This window comes from Cardiocondyla obscurior, linkage group LG19 (assembly GCF_019399895.1).
Source record: "Cardiocondyla obscurior isolate alpha-2009 linkage group LG19, Cobs3.1, whole genome shotgun sequence".
NCBI lineage: Eukaryota > Metazoa > Arthropoda > Insecta > Hymenoptera > Formicidae > Cardiocondyla > Cardiocondyla obscurior.
This window is the reverse complement of record NC_091882.1, coordinates 1,228,798-1,246,886: the sequence shown is the minus strand read 5'-3', so window position 1 is coordinate 1,246,886 and position 18,089 is coordinate 1,228,798. Positions and strand designations below refer to the sequence as shown.

Here is an 18,089-nt window from a genome sequence, read left to right as displayed (position 1 = left end):
TTTTTTTTTTTTAAATAAAATATGGACTTTTTTTCTTATATAAAGAAATTGAAATAAAAACTCACAAAGAAAACAGATACGTTAGCGTATGAATAAATTGTAGAAATATCATGTGTCTAACTCAACAGTATAGTTTTAGAAAACTTTAAACAGTAATTAAAAATCGATATAATGTATAAGAATAAATTAATGTTTTCTGTTATTAATTTATATTAATTAACCTAACTTTTAACTATACTTTTTACAACTCATATACTAATGTTATAGATTTGTGGAACTAAGTAATTCACGTTTGATGAAATCGATTAAGGAACTTGAAGGACTTTTTATTTATTATTCAGATTATCATCAAAGTAACATAAAAAAAAAAGAAAAAAAAAACCAAAATGGTTCACAAGTTAATAATCAGAAGCTAGGCTTTATATAAAACAAACAAAAGTTTCATTCATATATTTCTTCTTTGCAGAAAAAGAAAACGATGATCCCACTTCAAACTCCAAGTTTTATGTCGTGATCTTCAGGAAGAAGCAACTGGATCAGCGATCAACAACAAGATGAATGTCCAAAAAAAAGAATGTTCCTTATGCAAATGTAACTTGAATACTTCTGAAATGTGGCCTCCTATTCATCTTTCACCTGAGAAAAGTACATGACGTGCATTATTTACAAAATACACACTGCTCGAGTAACATAAATATATTTAAAATACTATTTTAATGCACGCAATATTAATATTTTCTTTAATTTCAACTTACCAGATGTGTGATTTCTTTGCTTTTGTAATTATGACACTGACTATGTGGCGGCTAGTCGATGATGCCATGTGAATGATGATCTCATTGAACGTCACAATTGGGCGATGACTTGTGATCAACCTAGAGAAAGAAATATCAGTAAATCAGATGGGAATCGAAGGGTCAAACTGTGAAATGAATTTCACACTCGTTTGAGAGATGTAAGCTAGTCTTGTCTATATGCTTTCACGAAGTATCGTTTGCAATATTTGCTTCATTTACTCAAAATCGTTCCTACTTAATTATCGAGTGAATCAGTTATACTTTTTTTTTTTTTTTTTTTTCCGTACAGCGCATTCCTAACGATTTTGGCGCCTTCAATTATTTTGTTCGATCCAACACCCGCTGTGCGTATAAAAGTGGTAAGATAATTTTTTTGTAGGAGCTGTACTGAGTGACAACGGTTCTATTATTGCGAATATTCGTGAAAAGTATGAATCTACAAACGTTTTCTGTCCATCTTTCTACGCACTTTTACTGCGATCGTTGTGATTTTATTTCACTTCCAGTATAACGTTTCTACGAGAGACATAAAGATAAAGAAACGCAATTTTATTTTGTTACAATTAAATGGAGAGTATTTTGTAAGCTAATCGCCTGCGACACACTAGAACGTCTTTCAAAGATTCACTTTTATATGAAATCAGTTGTCACACCACGTTTGTCATTTCGCTGAATTCACTTTACACTCGATAAATGCAGTAGTTCGAAGTTCTGTTAACTAAACAATATATCGTTCTCTTAACAAACTGATACAGATAGATATGTATATACATAAATATGTCCTTTCTTCGGAAATAGATAGCTGTGTTCATAAAGAATGGATAGATATTTATTTGTATTTACTCACCTGAATTTTTGGGTTGAGGTATACTCGAGCATTTGACTTTCATTTTAAATATTTAGCGTTTCGCATTACGCACGTTACTCATTACTCTTTTTCTTGCTCGTTCTCTTTCCCATTCTCATTTTTCACATAACATACTTTTCGTTAATATTTATTATTGATTGACAACCGTCTTTGATTTATTATTGCTCAGTTCCAGGAGAAACGCAATTAAAAAAAGAATCTTGTGCACAAAAAAAGCTATAAGTACTTTTCTTTTATGGTAAACTAGGTTTTTTTTTTTTTTTCTTTTTCTTTTTACTTACTTTTCGAGCGATTGTCATTTTACAATGTAATAAACTAAACCTCAAGCAACTATTTTATATAAATTCAGAAACTCTATCTAATCTCTATTGCTCTCAAGCTTGTACATTTATTACTGGAGCACTTGTGCAATTAACAAAAATAACTTTACCCACTTTGAATGCCGATCCAGTCAGCGCCACGCATGTATTTAGCGCTAACTGAACTGCATCTATTATTTATCGATTCATTATTTTTCTTTTAAGCGGGGAAGGGTGATCTTTAGCGAATTTGGCATGGTTCTTGCTGGAGGAATATTTTCTGTCTCTCGCCCTTTGATTTTCATTCATTTCCTAAGTATCTCAGCTTGTTGCTACGCCTGTGAAATAAACTAAATTTTCGTCAAGTTTGGTCATTATTAGTACCTTTTAAGTATGTTTTGCTGTTTAAACTTCACACCTACATATACTTTATAATTCTACATATGTAATATATCATATTACTGTATTTATTACTTTTATAGTTGTATTTCATCATGTTGATCTATAATCATTCTTATATCATATTTTTTAAGTTATAATACTCGAATTGTACCAAATGTTATAATGAAATAACTTTCCAGAAAACACGAAAAACAGAGAAGGCTACTTATTACTTAGATATCTGGACTTGTCACATTATTTCCGACGTTATGTTTAGGTATGACTCAGAGGTGAAATATTCCTGAAATAGTAACGTTATTGCAAAATTAATATACGAAACTTCTTATGTGCTTTACAATAAAATCTTTAAACTCATGTGATCTTACACACTTTTCACGCTGTTGCATTATATTTTTTTTCATAATTTATTTACCGTTTGCCTTTACCTTTTTCTAACTAAACCTTGGATATTATTTCTTTGTTCCGGCTCTTCACCTTTCGTCCACGTATTTTTTGACTAGTTCGGAGTCGATTTTTCCTTACTGAAAACGTCAAGGAGATCATTATCTGTATCATAACTTTTAATAGTAAGTGTACCCCTCTAATTAATCTTCAACTGTTATACAAAACGTTAAAATTTTGCCACCTATTCACGCATCTTCGGAACTTACTTAGAAAAAAAAAAAAAAAAAAAAAGTATATATTCTTGATTGCTTATAATCTAAAAACGCCTTTGGAATATTCCTTAAAGAAAAGATCGACTCCAAACGACTGAAAATTTCGTCAAAGAGCAGTCGAATAACTCTCACCTAAAATAATTTCTAACTCTACTGTGTATATTTTTCAAAAGTGTTGACATACTATACGTATACCTACTTTTTAAAACTATTTTGCCAAGATAGTGTTTTGTCTAAATCATCACATGTATTCGCCCATACTCATTAATTTTTCGATTAACCTATCTGTCTAGGGCAGTTGCTGGTTTTTATTTTATTTTCTCTGTGAGGTAAGGTGACGACAAAGGTGAGGGTATGAGTCTTCGTATTAATATTCTCGAGCTTCTTTTTTCAATGTTTCTTTCATTTTTATCGAGCGATCATTTACAATAAATTGGGACATAACATGATGCGCTATAATAGAGTTATTAATAAAAGACGTATCGTATACAATAAACACAGTACAAATTATTCAAGTAAGTTTCGTTAAGTAATATAAAATAATGCACGACAGAGATTTATGCATTATATAGGAATTGTTAGATTTACTATTCCTATTCGGTTCTTTTCGACTGACCGACCAACTCATTCTCTGTCGAGAAAAGAAATCTCATATTGAGATTCATGTGCCTTTCCGCAATCATAGCCAACTGTGACGAAAAAAACGAATTTCCTATCTTTATTTAATTTTGTAAAAAATTATTTGATTAATTTAATTGTTAATTGACGATTGTCTCCAGTATATGATATTAATAACGATATTAAAAACGATTGATTATTGACGACAATTGTGACATTATTTACCTAACAATAGAGATTGCAGAATTATTTATATGTATATTATAAATTATAAAATGATGAGTCTATTATTAACAAAAATTACAATAAATGATAAAACAGATAATTTTGGCAAACAAGTATTACAATAAGTTACTAAATATATATAATCTTTCCAATAAGTCCAAAAGAATATCTCATGTTTTCAATTAATTCTAATTAAAAATATAAGCTTTGGATATTAATTAAATGAACAACTGTTAAACTACGTTAAAAAAAGATTTATGTTCATGTATAACGTTACTTTTCTTCTAAGCCTCCAAGAATGAAGTACACAGTTCTACATCGCGCGTTTGCCACGGCTTTTTCTCCCCATAAGGATAGGGTTTATTTAAGACCTCTATTTACAAAACAGGACGCCAGACTTACAGTGTCGTTATTATCGCTTTCGTCATTGCTGATTTTTCTTTAATCATTACTGTTATGTTAAATTATGCTACGCAAATCGTGAGGAGAAAACGGTTGAGCGAATTACCGCTCTACCAGGACTTAATCGTAGATTGTCGTATAAGCGACAGTAGTGAGATAATGTAGTGTATGTATATATACGCTAATTGTCAAGTATAAAATATGTATGTTTTTATATTATCAAGCAGTATATTAATCATGTTTGTTCGACGCGCACGAGACAAAGATAAAGCAAGCAAAAATAAAAGTCTTGGAAGCAAAGTGACGCGGAGCAATGCTACTCAAGTAGCTGGGAATCAATGAAAAGATATTTTTAACTATTAAGGGCGAAACAGTTCTTCGAACGTGAGAATTATTAAACTAAATCCTTTCAATAAAAGTAAAAATATTTTACATTTGCAAAATAAATTTGATACGTATATATATATATATATATATATATATATTACGTATTTACTTTTTCTAAAATTAATTCCCAACTTTCTCGACGCTATATAGGTGCATGCGTCAAATTAGAGCATTGCAAGAAACGCGATAAACTGCTTGTCGTGCATCATTGTCCATATTTCGGTTCTAAAAATGTATCGTCATTTTACTTCCAGATTCCCTCGATTGTCATTGTTCTTTTACCAACAATGGAATCTCGCATTTTTAATACAAGAGAATGTCATTCTCTTTCTCGTGCGGGAAGCAAATTCGATCTGTTTTTTTTTTTTTTTTGTTTTTTTTTTCGCCTGGGAAAATTGTTGTCTACTTAGATACAAAATTAATGAGCGGATTGTTTAATTAAGTGACGAATATCTTTAATAACGTCGTTGAGACTGGGCGTTTTGGTAACCAGCACTGCCACCTGCAAACAACCATAGCTCCTCCGTTCCATTACTTGAGAAATTAAATTAGTGATCCTGCTTCTCATATACATATACACAAAAATTGAACGCCCTATTTCATATAAATTCTTCTGATATAATCGCTACCTATCTGTCTTTACCTGCCTATTTTTCGACATTTTTATATATGTATATGTTACGTGTGTACAGAAGTGCACGCCACAATTTCATTTGCCTTTTATCGATTCTTAAATACTAGGAAAATGGATTCCTCAATCAGCTTTATTGTTATTATCGAACATTTTATTTTCGTGGACGGTTTTTTAATCTTGCTAATGCTTTCAAACACTGCAAAAATCTTGTAAACATTTTCCACTATGCAGACAATCTGGCAGGAATCTTTTTCTACGATTTTACGTTCTGTATGATATTGCAAATGCTTTTATGTTAAAAGCCGCCTTTGTAGAACTGCAAATACTTCTTTTAGTACTGCGAGTGTTCTCATGATATATTGCAAACGTTTTGGTGTACTGCGAATAATGGTTAGTAATGTCTTTAAATATTTCTTGTAATATTGCATTCGTACCTAACACAGCGTAAAATAATTTCATTATAATGCTACGTCCGACCCTAGATACACATTCTTTTTTGTGTTACAAACCGTTACATTGTGTGCGGTATTATCACTTTTAACTGAATTTTCAACTAAATTTCTTTGATGGTTTGGAAATCGCATATTTCAAATTCACAAAATCTTTTGGAATTATTTGAATAATCCACCCCGGTTATTATTTTGTATATAACAAAATTTCATCAAAATCTCTCGAATTTTATGAAATATTTTCTTGTCAAAACACGAAAATGTGTATAAATGTTGCATATAAATTAATATCGATACATTACGTCTTTTTTTATATCATTCTTTGTACCTTTTAAATATTTTTTTCTTGAATGCGTCCTATATTATTATGACTTATTTAATAGTTTTTGTATCTAGATCTTACACATTTCCTTTTTCAATAAACTTAGCTAAATCTTTTTTTTTATCAATGAATTTTTCTGTATTGCGAGTTGTACTTACCATAGTCCTGTTTTCCATAAACACTGTCCTGATTTGGATAATCTGCAATCATAAGAACACCTTTGTTAAAAAATGCCAAAAATAAAAGCGAACGACTTAAAAGTAACATTTTTTTTATTGTATTTTTTTTTTAATTTTTTAACTAAATTTAATTTATATAATATTAAATTAAGTTAAAAATATAAAATGTATTAAGTAACATAAAATTATGGAAAATATTCTAAAAAATGATAGTAAAAAACATAAATAATAATCGATGATAATACGATAATCTATACACATATACACATTTTTGTTGTATTATTAAGTGAGAAAAACATTGCACGTTTTACGGACACCTTGTACTTCTTCTGGAGTGAAAGATGGCAGGAGGCAGTGTTGCAGTGCTGGTGTCTTGATGCAAAAATCTATATCAACATGTGATTTTTTTATCACATCCGGAATGGGATTTGTGTAACTCTACGCAACTTTTTCGCATCAATCACGAACAGAATACAGTTCAGAAAAAAATAAGCAAATCTCTACACACGGATTTAGTAATATCAAAATTAAAGTATTTGAGAAGAAAAAAGAACATAAAGAAAAATTCAGTTTCCAAAAGAAAACTTGTATTTTAGCAATATTTCAAGGAAATCAAAGTATCAAGTTTATATAAATCTGGATTTGTGATAAAATAATTCTCAAGTATATGTTCTTTTTTTTTTTTTTCTTTTTTTGCAAACTGAATTAGATTGTTTCTCGTCTTATCGGATCATGTTTGACGATTTTATTATATGAACGAATTTATCGCTCGAAATATCGAGTCAAAGTGATCTTCAAGAACTTATTTACTATCGAGAAACGTAAAATTACTTGTTAAAAACAGTTATATCCTGATTCTGATATGTTTCTGTAAAAAATCTTTCTGGACAGATAAGTCGACATTTCATCTCGATAGTAAACGCGTCCTTAAGCTCTAACGGTTGTAATTAATGAACTGTATATAAAATGAGCGGTATGGTGACAGCGAACGAAACTAACCGTAAGGTTGCGTCGAGTAATCACCCCGGTCGATTATGTTGACATTAGATCGGTCGTCATATAGGTTCATAGAAACAAAATCGCCTCCGCCCCCCGGCCCTGCGGATGACACTGCCTCCTGCTGGTAATTAGCTAGACATGCATTACGTAATATTAATTAACTATATGATTCTTGCAATCTGTTCATTCGACATTCGAATACTAGATCAGTTGATTGTCACAAACTTTGATTTTTCGGTACCCGAGACATTTGCAAGTATTATTAATGTAACATCAAAAATATGTTAATTTTAATCAATTAATAATTCATCAACTTTAATTTCTGTTTTAAACTATTATTACAAGAAATATGTTATTGTTGAAATTAAAAGTTAAAACTTTAGCGATTTTGGAAGAGAGAAGAAAAACAGTGAGCTAAGGATTGATTAAAATTAATTGAACAAAAATATATGTACAAGTTGTAATAAAAGTGACAATACGTGTTATACAAGGTGATCTATTTTATGTTGTACAGTCGATTTTTTTAAAAACTAAAAGAGATACAAAAAATGTTTCAGACAAACGTTTTTTTCGTATCTCTTTTAGTTTTTACTTATATCTACTACGTACCTGATGGCGGAGCTTTGCCATAACTGTAGGGATCGTTAGCACCGAATCCTCCTGCAGCTGAAACCGATGATGCTCCGCCGTATCTACTGTCTGGTGCGGACGGTGGATAACCCTAAGATCAAAAGAGACTAAATAACCACAAGTTCTTTTAATTAAAAACACATAACTATTTTAAAATATTACATTAAGATAATATATAGATTTTAATTGTAATTAAAACACATTTAATTATTTATGTCAAGTTCATTTACCGTTTGGCCGTAGTCTTGCGGTTGCTGATAGCTTTCGTAGCCCTGATAAGATTGTGTGTAACCTTGTTGAGAGCCATAGCCACCGCCACCATATCCTACTGGTTGTTGTTGTTGCGGTTGTTGACCGCCGTAAGTGTTACTTGAACCTCCGTAACCGCCTTGACTATATTAAATTAATTTTTAATTTTTAACACAAAAAGAAAAATTAAAATATTACAAACAAAAATTCCTAAGATAATTACTTAGGTGCTTGAGACGCATAACCATTAGATGACTGGGAAGACGGTTGATCAAAGCGCGGCCTTTTAGAAGGTCCGCTGGAACTAGGTGGGCCTCCTCCTCGTTTTGTAGGAGGACCACCACGTCCTGCACTAGATCCGCGACCACCACGATCAGAGAAACCTCCACGATTTGGTCCGCCTCTGCTCGATCCTCCTCTAGAATTGCGAATTGTATTTAAATTAAAAAAAAGTAATATATTTTCATACATTAATTAGATTTTCATCACATATATTTATAAATTATTTTAAAGCAAAGATTTAGCTTCACCTGGATCCTCCCCTACTTCTATCCATGCCACGACCTCGGAAATTGTTGCTACCTCCACGATTGTCTCCTCTGCCAAAATCACCTCTGCCTCTATTGCGGAAATTATTATTTCCACCACCTCTTCCACCACCGCCTCGCGGAGGGCCACCCATGCCCAAAGGTGGTGGTCCACCTCCAGGACCACTGGACATTCCTGGTTCTGGTGGTCTATGTAAATAATAAATTGACAATATTTTAATCACATAAGTATTTTTTATATTATTAGACAAAAAGTACATATTAGTGAAATGCTTACCCTGGAGGAAAATGTCCACCATGTCCACCACGACCACCTCTTCCAGGAGGTCCACCTCTGCCTCTCATAGGTGGTCCTCCTCTCATGCCACCACCAGGCCCATTGCCTCGTCCACCTCGCATCATATTACCACCACGTAAAGGGCCACCTCTGTTACAAAACGGTGCAAAAAGATTTTTTAATAATTTATTATATAATATATTACATTGGCATTTCTATATATTCAAAATTGTATCAAATTTGTCGATTTATTTATTGCTAAGGCATTGAAGTACATAAATATTTACATATATTATAATGTTAAATGTAGTTTTAAAGAGACTATTTCCTGAAATATATATTTACAAGGATATGCATATTTATATCTTTCAAGGCATTTACAAAAAGTTACTTACCTTCCTCTGTCTCCAAAACCCCCACGGCCCCTCATTAATCCTCCAGGACCTGCACGACCACGGAATCCACCTCGACTCCCTGGTGCTCCGTCCATTGTTCAAATCTTCTGTAATATATTACGATTCACATAAGTAAATAAATTATACAGATTTGCAAATGCATGATTTAACAATTATTAAATCGGAGAAGCAGTCTTTGGCAATACTTTGTCTTCAAATTCTATTAATAAAAGACAGTCCCTGCAATGTTAGGCTCGTGATGCTTTTGCACACAAATACAACCTACAACAATAGAAACGTTCTTCTCGCGTAACTGCAATGTTGAATTATGACGCGTGTGTGATTTTGACGTGCTTTTACTTGCTCTTCTTGCTCTAGTTCAGACGTCGGCGAGACATTTAAGAAAAAGCGGCACGCAACGAACCGCAATATCACTGTACCGACGCTATCCCGGAATGTTCCGTGAAGACGTCTGTCTTACAGAATGAGCTTAATTAAATTAAGATGTAGACCCGCATGGGATCAAGAAACGATACGACTGATCAAGCGTTTACTTACGATAAGCGGACGGGGACAGAAGCGGCTCATAAATCAGAAACACTCGCGCAAAACGAGCGAGCAAAATGGACGTCCGTAGCGGAAATAGTATAGTATCGCGAGATCGGCGAGTGGAGGATCAGATCCTGCGCATGCTCAACGGGAGGACGCTAGCAGACGCCATTACTTACACCACTTACGTATCCGCTTTCTTGAATTTGTGGGCGCCGTTAGGTTTACTTGTATTATATTTATAATGTGTACACTGAATAGCAGATATGGTGTTAGTCGCGGCGACGGCGGCTAGCGTACGTAACCTTGTCGTGGAGTACGTCGAATTTCACACGAGGCGCGCACATAGATGTGTTGCGGAGCACCGGTCACAAAGCAGAGGGGAGTGAGGACTGAACTGAGCTGAGAGGGAACGCGGCCTACTACACCTCCCCCCTCCCCGTACTCGGCGGCCGAGGGAGAGGATGAAAACGGAGAAAGTCACGTACGCTAGCCGCCGTCATCGTAGTGAACACCATATCTGTTTTCCAGTCTTAATAATATATTAAGTTAATCATTTATGATCTTTATATTGTTTATAAATTTTTTTCCTAAAAATAACACAACGTAATATTAATTAATATATTATTAACGTAAAATAAATTTAGCTGAATCTCGAGAGAAGTGTCATTTTGCGTGATGAGCTTTGGCACGAGGCTGAAACCGGTCACGTGATTAACATATGCGTACGAGAAGCCGCTTCAGAGCGGCTTGTCCGGGTAACGTTGAGCGGAAAAAGAAGCATCGATTTGCGAGGACTGGGTAAGTCAAGTTCGCGTCGTGTTTACTCGTTTTCTCTCTCTCTCTCTCTCTCTTTCTCACAGGATTCAATAAATGTGTTAACTTAATTTATTTAAAATTTGAAGAACGCAAATTAAGAAAGCATGGCTGTATAATTATTTAATGGTCTACCCAGAAAAACTTGCATAGGTGCATAAGCATTTGTTTGTCTGGATAGGTCTTTTAATATGCTGATAAAATTAATGATGTAATTTAAAATAAGACATTATTATATGTATTTTTTGTAAGAATGTAAAATCTCATTTGTCAAGTAAAAAATTTCTTGATATTGTAAGTTGCAACCGGCGTTTTCTATTGGGGAGAAAGAAATATTTTTATGCCGAGTTGACCAATAGGCAATTAAATATCTAAACAACGAATCGATTAGAGCGATCGATTCGATTGTTAAATCACAGCTAGGTAATGCGAGTGGAGTAGGCAGGTTGTCGACCGTAAGATGGCACACAAAACGATCGCGTCGTGCTGCTTTCGCTGAGAGTCACGTGATCGAGCCGGTGCCGCAGACATTGGTCGGCTGGTCGTCATTTAAATCAACGAGCCGTTGCACCTTCCTCTGCGACGGTGAGAGTAAGACGGTTTGAACCAGAAGTAAGGCGACTACGGCGGGATTTGAGGGTTTCCTGTGGTGACTGTACGGTAGCGTGGGGTGATACGGCCGTTCTTCTTTTCTCTCTGACCGTCGTATTCTCAGGCTACGGTCTCTCACGGACAACGTAACATTGCAGCGGTGCACGTTGAATACGCGCGATTCTGCCGGCCGGTAACGTGACTCAAGGAAGACGACCGTCAGGCGAGGGACACGACCACGACGACGACGACGTTGGGTCGCAACGAGATCTCATCCGACGCGACTACTGAATCACGTCACCGCGTCCGGCGGCGACACAACATCGCACAACGACGTCACGTCGGACGACAAGGAGTACGACTGCCATTGCCACTGACTATACACGATGTCTAATGAGGAGGAGAGCACTATACCCAACGTGATATATGACACGAACACCGGCAAGAGTTACTTAAAAGGCCGGTTCTTTGGGAAGGTAAGGAGATTGTTCTTGTATATTTCTTGACCTTGCAGTGTCACACGAGGATATAACAGCTTCCTCCGTTGCCTTGACCTTGCGCGGTATCTGTACGAGGATGTGCAACACCTCGCGCAAATTTCTGTTGCGACAACGCTTCGTGTTCACGCACATGCAAGCTTGGGAGCCTTTGGCGCCCGAAACACTTGTTGCACTCGCGTTAAAAGATGCGCAGATGCAGTTTCGCACGAAACGTGGTACTATCACGAGAAAAAAGATCATGACGTTTGTAGGAAATCGATATAATTTTTCTTCGAGATTTTTTGGAGTTTTTAGATTACATGGATCAACGTTTGCTGGCAATTGAGCACGCTAATAAACGGCTAAAATAATTTGTATCTTAATGTAGACTTTATTTCAGTTTTTTGTCTTATCTTTTATCTTTTTTGAATACTCAAAACTAAGAAAAAGATGAAAATGAGATAAACTAGGATTGGAGTCAATCTACATTCCTAGAAAAAAATTATTGGAACATGTAAGGAGGGTTTTTTTTTTTTTTTTTTACAGAAGAATATTACTAAAATGGTTTATGTTAAAATCAATTTTTTAAACCTTATTTTAACTGTATGGGAAGCTTTGCATTTTTAATGAAAATTCTATTGTTTATTTTAATATAACAGTTTTGAAGAGTACTGTCATTCATAAGCTTTATCGTTTGATATTTTAATATATTTTTTATACATGCATAGAGGTTTTTTTTACATTACCTTTATGAAAAATGATAAAACTCTTATTTGATCTTTTTTCAAGACTATAATTTTTAAACAATTGAAAGAGTTTACTTTTGAAGAGAATGTATCAGAGAAACCTCATTTTTTAAGATTATAGATTTTTTTATTGTTAAATATTTTAATTAAAATATATTATATATAGTAGTAAAGTCATTAAAAATGGTATTAAAATATACTTTGTGCAGAAAATTAACTTTATAATTAAAGCATCAGCTCTTTTTTTCCTCTTTTTTAATTACAGTTGTTTTTACTCTTATTTGTCTACTGCTTTATAGGGTGGCTTTGCAAAATGTTATGAAATTACTGAGTCAAAATCACACCATGTATTCGCCGGGAAAATCGTGCCAAAGTCACTGATGGCAAAAAGCAATCAGAGAGAAAAGATGACACAAGAAATTGCGATTCACCAGACCTTGAGTCATAAACACATCGTTGGCTTTCACGGTTTCTTTGACGATAGCAATAATATATACATCATCTTGGAACTTTGTCGCAAGAGAGTAAGTGTTTGAAACAATATTTAGTCTGATTGTCAATTGTGTTAATCCTACAATTGTTTAATATTTTAGTCGATGATGGAACTGCACAAACGCAGGAAAGCACTGTCGGAATGTGAAACACGATATTTCATGAAACAGATCTTGGATGGAGTTTTTTATTTGCATCAACATAGAATAATTCACAGGGATCTAAAATTAGGCAACTTATTTTTGAACGACGAATTGCAAGTTAAGATCGGCGATTTTGGACTGGCAACTAGATTGGAACACGATGGTGAACGAAAAAAGTAATTGTCAATACATTGAATTATGATGAATTTAGTTAAATTATTTTAAATATAAAAGTTTAATATTTAATTTTTAAATAATACTTATATACAATATTTTTTGTTTAACATTAAATTTGTTTAAAAGTTAAATGTTTTATTAACATGAAATTATTTCCACAATTTTTATTAATTTTTGTAATATTAGAAATAAATTAAGTTTATCAGTTTGCACGAAATTTTGGTATGAGATAATTGGTTAATAATTTTTTTAACAGAACTGTCTGTGGTACTCCGAACTACATCGCCCCGGAAGTGCTCACAAAAATCGGACACTCGTATGAGGCTGATATATGGAGTATTGGCTGTATAATGTATACTCTACTTGTTGGCAAGCCACCCTTTGAAACATCAAGCCTGAAGGAAACGTATTCTAGAATCAAACAAGTACAGTATAAAACTCCGCAACATATTACTAAACCGGCTATGAACATGGTAGCAAACATGTTGCAATTGAATCCTTCAAAACGTCCGTCCGTTGCCAAACTAATGAAAGATACCTTCTTTACTTCTGGTAAGACGAAAAAATTTAATTGATGTTTTTATTTAATAAATTAAAAATTAATTATTTGTGATTATCATTATTAAATTATTATTTGATAATTACAGGATATATGCCAACAAGTTTGCCTCTGTCATGTCTGACAATGGCACCACGTTTAGACATGCTCGAATCTCACTGCAATCGAAAACCGCTCGGTGAGATGAATCTTAATGGCTACTCGGAGCAGGAGATCCTCACCTCTCGAGCAAATAGTCCATCACGAAAGATTAAACCTAATATTGATGTCATTGAACCACAGAAAGTGTGTGTCAATCTTGATATCAAAAAGATGCTTTATACATTGAAAGAGCAAATAGCTGGCGTGCTAAGAGCTAATCCTGCTAGAGACACAATTTCTTCGGCGGGTATGTTAGAAGAATTATTAATTGCTCTCTCTCTCTCTCTCTCTCCTTCTCTTTCTATTTCTTTCTTTCTCTCTCTAAGATAAAGAGAAAAAAAAACTAATTGCTCTAGTATGATCGGGTAATATTATAAAAACGGTTTAAAAAAATTTTCAGACGAATTGACTGATCCGGCAGCACAACCTGTGATTTGGATCAGCAAGTGGGTGGATTACTCGGATAAATACGGCTTTGGATATCAATTGTCCGATGATAGTGTTGGCGTGATGTACAATGATGGCACGCGTTTAATTATGATGGCGAATGGTTACAATATTCATTATATTAATCGCGATGGCGATGAGTTGTACTACACGGTCAAGGAATATCCGACCCATCTTGAAAAGAAAATGAAATTGATGAACTTCTTTTTGAAATACATGAACGAACACTTAATGAAAGCAGGTGGTTCTATCGTGGTGAAACAAAGTGACTCTCTTTCTAGAATACCCTATATACATCAATGGTTTAGGACTCAAACTGCTGTGGTAATGCAACTAACTAATGGCACAGTACAAGTAAGTATTGATTAATTATCTCTAATTTTATTGACTATGTGTAGTATATACATATATGCGCGCCTACAGGTACATAATTAATATACAGGGTTTCCGCAATTAAATGAAGGTAATTTTAAAGATGGGTAAGGCTTGCGGAGACAAGTAAAAAAGTCTTATATCGCGTTTGATCGCGAATACCCTGTATATTGATTAATCTGGTATTTGATTATTAAGAATATTCTTAATTTTTTTTTTTTTATTAATAATTTTGATTTTCTTGGTATCTTAAGTTTTTTTTTTCATACTTATTAACAACAAAACATAATTAGTGTATAGTAGCACTGTTATTATTATTTTGTGATAAGTAAAAGTATTAAATTATTTTTTCAGATTAACTTCCTAGATCACGCAAAGATCATCATGTGCCCATTAATGACAGCAGTCACTTATATTGATCACGACAAGAACTTCAAGACTTACAGATTCCAAACTATCGAAAAAAATGGTTGCTGTAAAGGATTGGCAGAAAATCTGATGTACGCTTATGAGAAGATCAGGTTGATGTTAACCAACTCTCAAGCTCGATAAAATCACTCAAGGAAATCGAAAGAGAAAGAAGAAAAATAGCAAATGTCGCACCTCTTTTGGTACTATAAGTTAATTTTAGAGAAATGCGACATATGTATTTATTTTCTAATAGTGCTATCTTTGTAGCGAAAGAGGGAGGGAGAGAAGTAGGCAAATGAAACTTACAGATCATGCATAATTTTCCCTCTTCCTTTGCCCGGTTTTTATACAAACGTATAGAATTTTGCTAGGTAATCTTTTTTTCTTTCTTTTTTTTATCATTTACGAAAGAGAGAGAAGGGACCAATAAAGGTGAAACATTTTGCGAGAAGGTACATCCCACCGTTACTAGCTGTGCATAGTGCCGAACATATTACTTAATTTTAATTGATTGGATATCAATAATCTGGCATTTCCAAAAATAGTATTGAAATCATGATTTTAAAAATCCCGATTAATTTCGACCAATGTCTACGACTTTTACGTTAAATTCTTTTATTTGTTAGCTTCCGACATTCCTTCAATTTCCTTTAATTTTGATCAAGAATATTGCGAGAAACTCCTCATCTTCATTAATCCATGACAACCACTTAAAAGATATTTTGCTCTAACTTTGCAAATAAATGAAAATTGGTCCCGCATGGTGTTTATTTGCATAAAAAAGTAAAGATAGCGGGACAGAGCATTAAAGTAATCGTAATTCGACTGAGTGGTGCAATCTAACGTTTGATTCTATTGCCGTAGCTCAGATGAGGGACCTGCAAAAGCTAGTCCTCTGACTGATGCAGTGTTTATTCCTCGCTTTTGAAGATTTGTTGAAGCTGAAAATTGTCTAGCAAACCCGTTCGAAGCAGTGCGATTTTAGCCCGAATAAAAATTATTAAATACTAGTAACAACGACACGCAGATTGCGGCGTGTTGATTGAAGAAAATGTTCGAGGTGAGATTGTTCCAATCAAATTTTGTATCGACTTGCTTAAAGCTTAACTGTTTCAGTTATGACGTAATCGACAATATATTAACTATTTCAAAAAATACATAAACGAATAACAAATGACGAAACAAATACATCGTGATTATTTCTCCTACTTTTTCATCGCAAACACTTTATGTATTCGATAAAATTGTTTTTCTCATAATTATTTTCTTGTACAAAACAGAAAATGTAACGATCTTATATTTTACAAGTTTTATCTTACAACTTTATAATTTAAATTTCAGAAAATATGCTATAAAAAGGGTCTTAAAAATTTATAAACCTAGTAACGGTGATTTAACGGTTATTTATTTATGCTTAATTGTCTTTAATATTTTTGTCAAGTAATAGTTGCTTACAGAAACTTGTTAGGATTGAATACAGTTAATTTGGTCAGAAATTTCATAGAATGAAAACCGAAATACGAAAGAAAAAAATAGATTGATTGTTTCTAACGATAAATCTAGTGAGTAATTGTACTTTCTCGCATTGCTTCGATCGATTAGAAACCGTTATGAGAAAATGCGGAGTCAATTGCATCGAATTACTTTGTATATGAAGACTATTTTGCGAGATACAGAGATTATACAAAGACTATATTTTTTATAGAACTAAACTGACTAGTATTAACTGAATCAAGCGCGAATATACATTGCATATGTTATACTGTAAGATTTTCTTTTCTAATATTAGATTTGTTACATATAATACATCAATTTTTGTAGGATTATTATAACATATAATATTGAATCATTACGAAAGTTTCTATACTTTCTCTTAAACTGCACAATTTTAATTTGATAAAAAATTCAGACATGTAAATGAGTTACTACAAAAATTAAAACATCTGTATAATGATGGAAATTTAACGATGTAAAATTAAAAGGTCTTTGAATTCGAATAAATATTTCATGTTGGAAGAATACCGGGAAACTTTCGTAGAGATTTGATGTGTAATTCTCATGACGAAGCTGGACGGTAGGAGGAATATATAGTTATCTTTGTGTAACAAAATTGATTTAAGAATAACAACAGGGACGATAACAATCATTAAGTGCCACTTGAAACAAGTAATATCAGCTTGACTAATGACGTTATATTATGTTAAGTTGAGAATACAAATGCGAGGAACATTTATAAATAATTAGATAACATTTAAACAAATTATGATTAGTATATGTATATAAAGAGAATATGCGAATAACCCTGAAGAAGGTGAATGGGGCGCTCACAAGCGAGGTAGTTTAAGTTTAGACAAAAATTGTTAGAATAATATTTTTACGATGCATTAATATACGTATAACGCTGTTTTGAAAAAAGTATGATAAATAAACTGTTTTTTTCCTTTTTTAAATACAAGCATTTTTGTATGTAGATTTCAAACAGAGTGAACGTAAAAATATACTTTTGCCAGCACTCTTGGCTAGATAGATAGTCTTTAAATGAAAATTCGAGTATTGTTATATAATTTTTTATATTTTAAACTGTTTATTCTACTTTTGTCAGAACTACTCGTAATATTTATATTCTTATAAATTAGTGAATAAAATCTACGTTCTCATTTGTACGTTATTGACTAAAGATATATCATTGTTATTGAGTGTTTTTCATTTAGTGACAAGTCTACAAGCATTAGTCTGTTATTTCTTTTTCAACATCCAGGGAACAACACGGACAAAACACGAATATGTTGACTCGTATCACTAAATGAAAAGCACTCGTCCATTGATTGAC

The 18,089-nt window shown here is 33.2% G+C and overlaps 2 protein-coding genes across 11 annotated transcripts; one reads left to right on the top strand and one right to left on the bottom strand.

The window, feature by feature from the left end:
• Positions 1 to 314: 314 nt before the first annotated feature.
• Positions 315 to 10,264, bottom strand: LOC139109990 (keratin, type I cytoskeletal 9). Of its 8 annotated transcripts, none has more exons than XR_011546926.1 (11): positions 9,895 to 10,261; positions 9,337 to 9,443; positions 8,942 to 9,091; positions 8,647 to 8,853; positions 8,340 to 8,534; positions 8,098 to 8,260; positions 7,847 to 7,958; positions 7,238 to 7,369; positions 6,218 to 6,259; positions 756 to 875; positions 315 to 636 (listed from the first exon to the last, which is right to left on the bottom strand). XR_011546926.1 is itself a non-coding variant. In XM_070669461.1 (11 exons), exons 2-10 carry the CDS (start codon positions 9,429 to 9,431, stop codon positions 2,802 to 2,804), a joined length of 1,182 nt encoding a protein of 393 aa, XP_070525562.1. In that variant the 5' UTR covers positions 9,432 to 9,443; positions 9,895 to 10,264; the 3' UTR covers positions 1,914 to 2,646; positions 2,792 to 2,801. The 8 variants fall into 8 exon arrangements, 6 of the variants coding, with proteins under 6 accessions (XP_070525562.1, XP_070525560.1, XP_070525561.1 ...); XM_070669461.1 differs by lacking the exons at positions 315 to 636; positions 756 to 875 and adding exons at positions 1,914 to 2,646; positions 2,792 to 2,887 and having other exon boundaries at positions 9,895 to 10,264; XR_011546927.1 differs by lacking the exon at positions 7,238 to 7,369 and having other exon boundaries at positions 9,895 to 10,025.
• A 945-nt stretch (positions 10,265 to 11,209) lies between these two features.
• Positions 11,210 to 17,714, top strand: Polo (Serine/threonine-protein kinase polo). 3 transcript variants are annotated; one of them, XM_070669449.1, is made up of 8 exons: positions 11,210 to 11,361; positions 11,451 to 11,768; positions 12,817 to 13,041; positions 13,111 to 13,328; positions 13,586 to 13,881; positions 13,977 to 14,276; positions 14,430 to 14,830; positions 15,203 to 16,817. In XM_070669449.1, exons 2-8 carry the CDS (start codon positions 11,679 to 11,681, stop codon positions 15,398 to 15,400), a joined length of 1,728 nt encoding a protein of 575 aa, XP_070525550.1. In that variant the 5' UTR covers positions 11,210 to 11,361; positions 11,451 to 11,678; the 3' UTR covers positions 15,401 to 16,817. The 3 variants fall into 3 exon arrangements, with proteins under 3 accessions (XP_070525550.1, XP_070525549.1, XP_070525551.1); XM_070669448.1 differs by having other exon boundaries at positions 11,216 to 11,371; XM_070669450.1 differs by lacking the exon at positions 11,210 to 11,361 and having other exon boundaries at positions 11,673 to 11,768; positions 15,203 to 17,714.
• The last annotated feature ends 375 nt before the right edge of the window (positions 17,715 to 18,089 follow it).